The 4,684-nt window shown below is 39.8% G+C and overlaps 2 protein-coding genes across 2 annotated transcripts in view; one reads left to right on the top strand and one right to left on the bottom strand.

Annotated features, from left to right (window-relative positions):
• The window catches only part of atp8b4 (ATPase, class I, type 8B, member 4), a 42,123-nt gene extending 40,841 nt beyond the window's left edge, over positions 1 to 1,282 (top strand). Inside the window, exon 23 of the mRNA XM_015378983.1 lies at positions 711 to 1,282. Coding sequence (XP_015234469.1) covers positions 711 to 1,145 — 435 coding nt within the window. The 3' untranslated portion in view covers positions 1,146 to 1,282. The remainder of the gene's footprint in view (positions 1 to 710) is intronic.
• A 2,623-nt stretch (positions 1,283 to 3,905) lies between these two features.
• The window catches only part of galk2 (galactokinase 2), a gene marked incomplete at its 5' end in the record, with an annotated part of 13,208 nt that continues 12,429 nt past the window's right edge, over positions 3,906 to 4,684 (bottom strand). Inside the window, one exon of the mRNA XM_015378982.1 lies at positions 3,906 to 4,343. Within this exon, the coding sequence (XP_015234468.1) occupies positions 4,136 to 4,343 (208 nt within the window). The remainder of the gene's footprint in view (positions 4,344 to 4,684) is intronic.

Raw genomic sequence — 4,684 nt, 5'->3', positions numbered from 1 at the left:
AGAGAGGAAAACAAGAAGAAAAGGGACAAGAAGAGAGGGACAAAACCTAGAACAGATAATGGATGTCTATTCTATTAACATTTCTCTATCTGGAGAATGGGGCTGTTTTATGTGTTGTCTTCTCAAATCAGAGGCCCCCTGCCTGTCTTTGCCAAGGCCCCAATTTTCCTAAATCCGGCCCTGAATGCAGGGTTTATATTTTTATGTTTTTGCAAGTTTTTGTCATGGGAAAAAAAGTATTCAACTATTCACTCCAGTTAAATAAATGGAGATCGATGGATTTCACTCAGTCGGCGCTTTATTTTTATCCTTGCAAAGAGAGAACAGTTCATCATACGGCCCTTATTGCACGGTAATCAGCCCTGTTCTGATCTGGGCAGCATTAGTTCCCCCTTTTTTTTTTTGCAGCACTACTGGCTCTTTTTTTTTTCTGAGGTCAGATTCGAACCCGGGTCGTCCACATCAAGGACTAAGGCCTCCGTATATGGGTTGTGCGCACTAAACACTGCGTCATCTGCACGCCCAACTTACAGGAACTTTGGTTTAACAGTAACATGTAATGAATAAACCTTGAGAAAGAATCTGACTTGTTATGGTGAGAAGTATGTTTTGTCTACAAACACCCTGACTCAGGCATTGTGTGGCTTTGCAGGTAATACAGACTGAGTGAAAACGTTTATAGTGAGTAAATAGCATAAATCAATATATGAAACAAGAGAAATCCAAATTTTCCGACCACACAGAACGACTCCACTAAATACAGAAAATGCTGTGAAATCCAACAATCTCAGAGAAATAAGATTCCTTCTATCTCTGTCTTTGCTCTGTGGTCACAGGTTCGTCATTTGCAGCAGTCCAGGAAGAGGCACAGACCTCAGGAGCAGAGCCTAAGGCGAGTCCGCAGAACCAGCTCCCGCCGCTCTGCCTATGCCTTCTCCCACCAGCAGGGCTACGGAGAGCTGATCACCTCAGGCAAAAACATGAGAATGAGCGAAATATCTTCCACTCACTCCCTGGAGAGAACAGCACAAAGTTCCAGCTGGATAGAAAACATCCTTAAGCGGAAGAACGAAGTCTCGTGTATCTCAGCTGAAACACCAGAGAACCGTAAAGACTCAAAGGCATCAGCAAATAGACTGCAGTAACACAGGAAGTGCCTCAACAAAATATTCATACCCAATTGTCTTTTCACATTTTTTATTCTGCAAAGTCGTACATTATTGCATTTAATTGGAATTTTATAACGGCCCAAAACAAAGTGGTGCATAATTATCTCCACAGATTGTTTTATGGATTTAAATCTGAAACCGTGTGAATACATTTCTGTCCAGCCCTTATGGTCAAAACTTTATACAATTGCTTTTTATATTTCACTCATATATGATTTATAACATTTGTGCATCTGTGCACCTTCCTTCTTTTGCAAAAAAAAATTCAGCTCAATCACAATGGATTAAAAGCATATGTGCTGACCCCACAGCATAATGCTGCCACCACTATGCTTCACCTTGGGGATGGTGTGTTTTGGGTAACGTTATTGGAAGGTTTGTTAATGTTGTCAGGGTTTGGTTAAAGTTTTGAGTACCGAAATGCAGAGGTGAGGAGCCAGAGGTGACTCTTGTAGCAGAAGTTAGCAGAAGTGGCTACACAGCAGCTAGACCCGGTATCCCAAAGGATATATTTCGGCAGCAAAAGAAGGACTCCACACTCTGGTTGCGTTTGTGCTCTGAGAGAGGAGGGGCGGGGCACACCCGACCCACCTGAACTCGGCTTTTTATTAACCATACCATGTGACAAAACCAGTTCATACATCACTTCTATTTACAAATCTGTGAAATAAAACATTTATCAGAGCATAAACCTCAACAGTAGGAATCCAAGAATCCAACATAAAAATACAGAAAAAAACAGAACCATCAAGGAAAACATGCATGAGGAGCCAGGAAAAGACGAGGAACCGCACAGGTAGAGTATATATGGGAGACTGAACAAAGACAGGACTAATGAACTGATTGGGAGCAGGTGTGAACAGAGGTTTCTAGAAGGGAGCTAGGGGAATGGACACTGACACAAGAGGGCTTTTAATAACTCAAATATATCCAGAAAACACAAAGTAGTAGTTAAACCAATAAAACTAGAGAACAACGAAAAACATGGATGAAAGTGCAACTGAAAACTCAGAAAGAAAACTTAAACAGAACCAAGAATGTGACAATTGTACTCTCAACAAACCTCACAGACCTTCCCAGAACAGCTTTATTACTTTTAAAGTGGATTCCACTAACTAACCTCTGAATGCTGCACTACATACAGTAGCAGCCATTCAAAATGGCCGTTCCCAGTCAAACAGCAGCCGAATGGCAGCACACTTCCCTGCAACTCCCAGCAAAACCCCCTCCAACTTCCAGCCACTGGCCTTCACCTGGGCGTGGATATTTTTTACTGACTCCACCCTTTCACTAAATTACAGGGTCTGACCAGGAGATGATGTTTCTCTTTAGATCTTAATGTCAACAAATAATGTCAGAAAGAATATTTTAGTACAAAGATGGATGTTTATAAAGGAACTGTAGGGGAGCAGCCAAGGAAAGTAGGGATATTTTGAATGGCTACTACAGTATGGTGGGTGGATAAGATTAGGGCCCACACCTTTTACAGTTTTCCTTTTTCATGTATTTAAATTTGAATAGTTTCTCTTTACCATTTTGTGTCGTTCTAAAAAATGTGAAGAAGTTCTGAGGGTTTGAATATTTTGATGGGACCATTTGCATGGATCTGATAAACTAAGCACAAGCTTTGAATTTTTTTCATTTGGATAAATCAAAGCTCAAAGTTTACCTCAGTTTTTAATGGTATGAATGGATAGGCTCTGAATATTATAGAATATTAGGAAACAAAATAATCTTCACGGTCTGGAATTTTATTTCAGTATTTTCTGATCTGGATAAGTTTGGTGAAAATAACTATAGGAGAATAGCGATATATTTCCATACTTCAATCAGAAACCTTATTTTTCTCCCTCTGTCCACCGTTCTACCTTCTATCCTTCCCTCTCTTTACTTCCTCTCCAGGGTTCTTTCTTCCTACCTTGTGTCCTTCCTTCTTTTTTTTTCCCTGCCCTGCCTAGTTAACCACTTTTCCTTCTTTTTTTTCCTGTTTTTCTTTTCCTGTTCCTAGTTCCCTGTCCTTCCTTTTTTCCGATTCTTTTCTTGTATCCCACCTCTGTTCAGTCATTTTTTGTCTTTTCATCTTTATCTGCATCCTTCCTTTCTATGCATCTCTTCAAGTTTTTATTTTTTGCAGTTTCCATTTATAAAGCAGGTTTGATCATTTAAAAAGTGGGAGATATTTACATGAAACATGTATAGGAGCCCTGAGATTACCTCGAAATGATTTACCTCTGTAATTTGAAGTAGTGGAAGTTATTTTCCCACGGCGAACGCTTCTGAAAGCACAACAAATTGCCTTTTATTGATTCTCCATTTTGCCTGCTCCAACGCTATAAAACAGCCGGGATAGAGAATATGTGCCTTGTAAGGTTTTATTTGTCCATTTATTGATTTATTTGATATTTTCCTCGACTCTAAATGTATAAAAGGTGTAAAAGACAGTTTCTGAATGCATTAAAATGATTAGATCTAAAAGACTCAATAATACCAACAGTGGTTTATCGATACGGAGCGGCGTTTGCCCCAGACCAGTAAGACCAGCCACAGTTGCTAACTGGATTAGGGAATAAATGTCCGGAAGCCAAAGCCCAGTTTGTGATTTTATATTTACAACTTAAAACTTGTCTTGTTTGTGTTCTATGTCATGTGTGCATTGTTGTCAGTTAATTTGTTTGCCTTCTAATTAAACCTTTTTTGGAGATATTCATCCCTTCAAGTGCAGCTGTGTTTTTTTTTTATATATGGTTTAGTTTTATTTTCAAAGGGTTCATTTGACATCATCTCTCAGAATAAAAACCAAAATTACAAAAAGAAATTCAAGCAAATACAAATCACAGCAGTGTATATTGATTCCCTCATGTTCCCATCTGTAAAATGAGCTAAAACATAAAGCACAATTATTCCCAGCTCTTCAAGCCGATTAGAAAAATAAAGTTTGCAAAGTAAACATTGGTGGGTTTGAGGTTTTACTCCTCCAGTAGAACTGCAGCTCCTCCCCCCGGCTTCGTCACAAACAAACTTTGTTTTTCCATGGAAGCTCTGCGTGGGTCTGACATGTAGTAGGCCTCTCTGACGGCTTTTAGGAAGCCCGCCGCCTTTTCACTGGGAACCATGGAGACGGCGCAGCCTCCCCAGCCTGCTCCTGTCAACCTAGAGCCGATGGCTCCAGACTTCCTGCATCCAGAAGAAAGAATCAGGATCACAGCAAAGGGTAAAAAAAAAAAACAGCTTTAAACAACATTAATCTGCAGGGAAAATGTTTCATTAAAGCAATGTGAGCGATATGAAGGGTAAAAAAGGCCGTTTTATTGCACTGAAAGACTCCCGGAGTTTAGGACTATTCTGGTGGTTTGCATAGAATGTAGGATTGGGTCAAATCCATGAGTAAAAGCTTAAACCAACAGCTTTATTTAGGTTTGTTTGTGGTAGTAAATTAAGGTGACCAAACGTCCTGTCCCGGGCGTCCCCGGTTTTTTTAGAAAGTGAGGAAATGTCCTGATTTTTTAAATTACCTT

The sequence above is a fragment of the Cyprinodon variegatus genome, unplaced genomic scaffold (genome assembly GCF_000732505.1).
Source record: "Cyprinodon variegatus isolate N-32 unplaced genomic scaffold, C_variegatus-1.0 Scaffold183, whole genome shotgun sequence".
In the NCBI taxonomy this organism is placed as follows: Eukaryota; Metazoa; Chordata; class Actinopteri; order Cyprinodontiformes; family Cyprinodontidae; genus Cyprinodon; species Cyprinodon variegatus.
The sequence above is the reverse complement of the archived record's forward strand: the minus strand, read 5'-3'. Positions and strand labels throughout refer to the sequence as shown.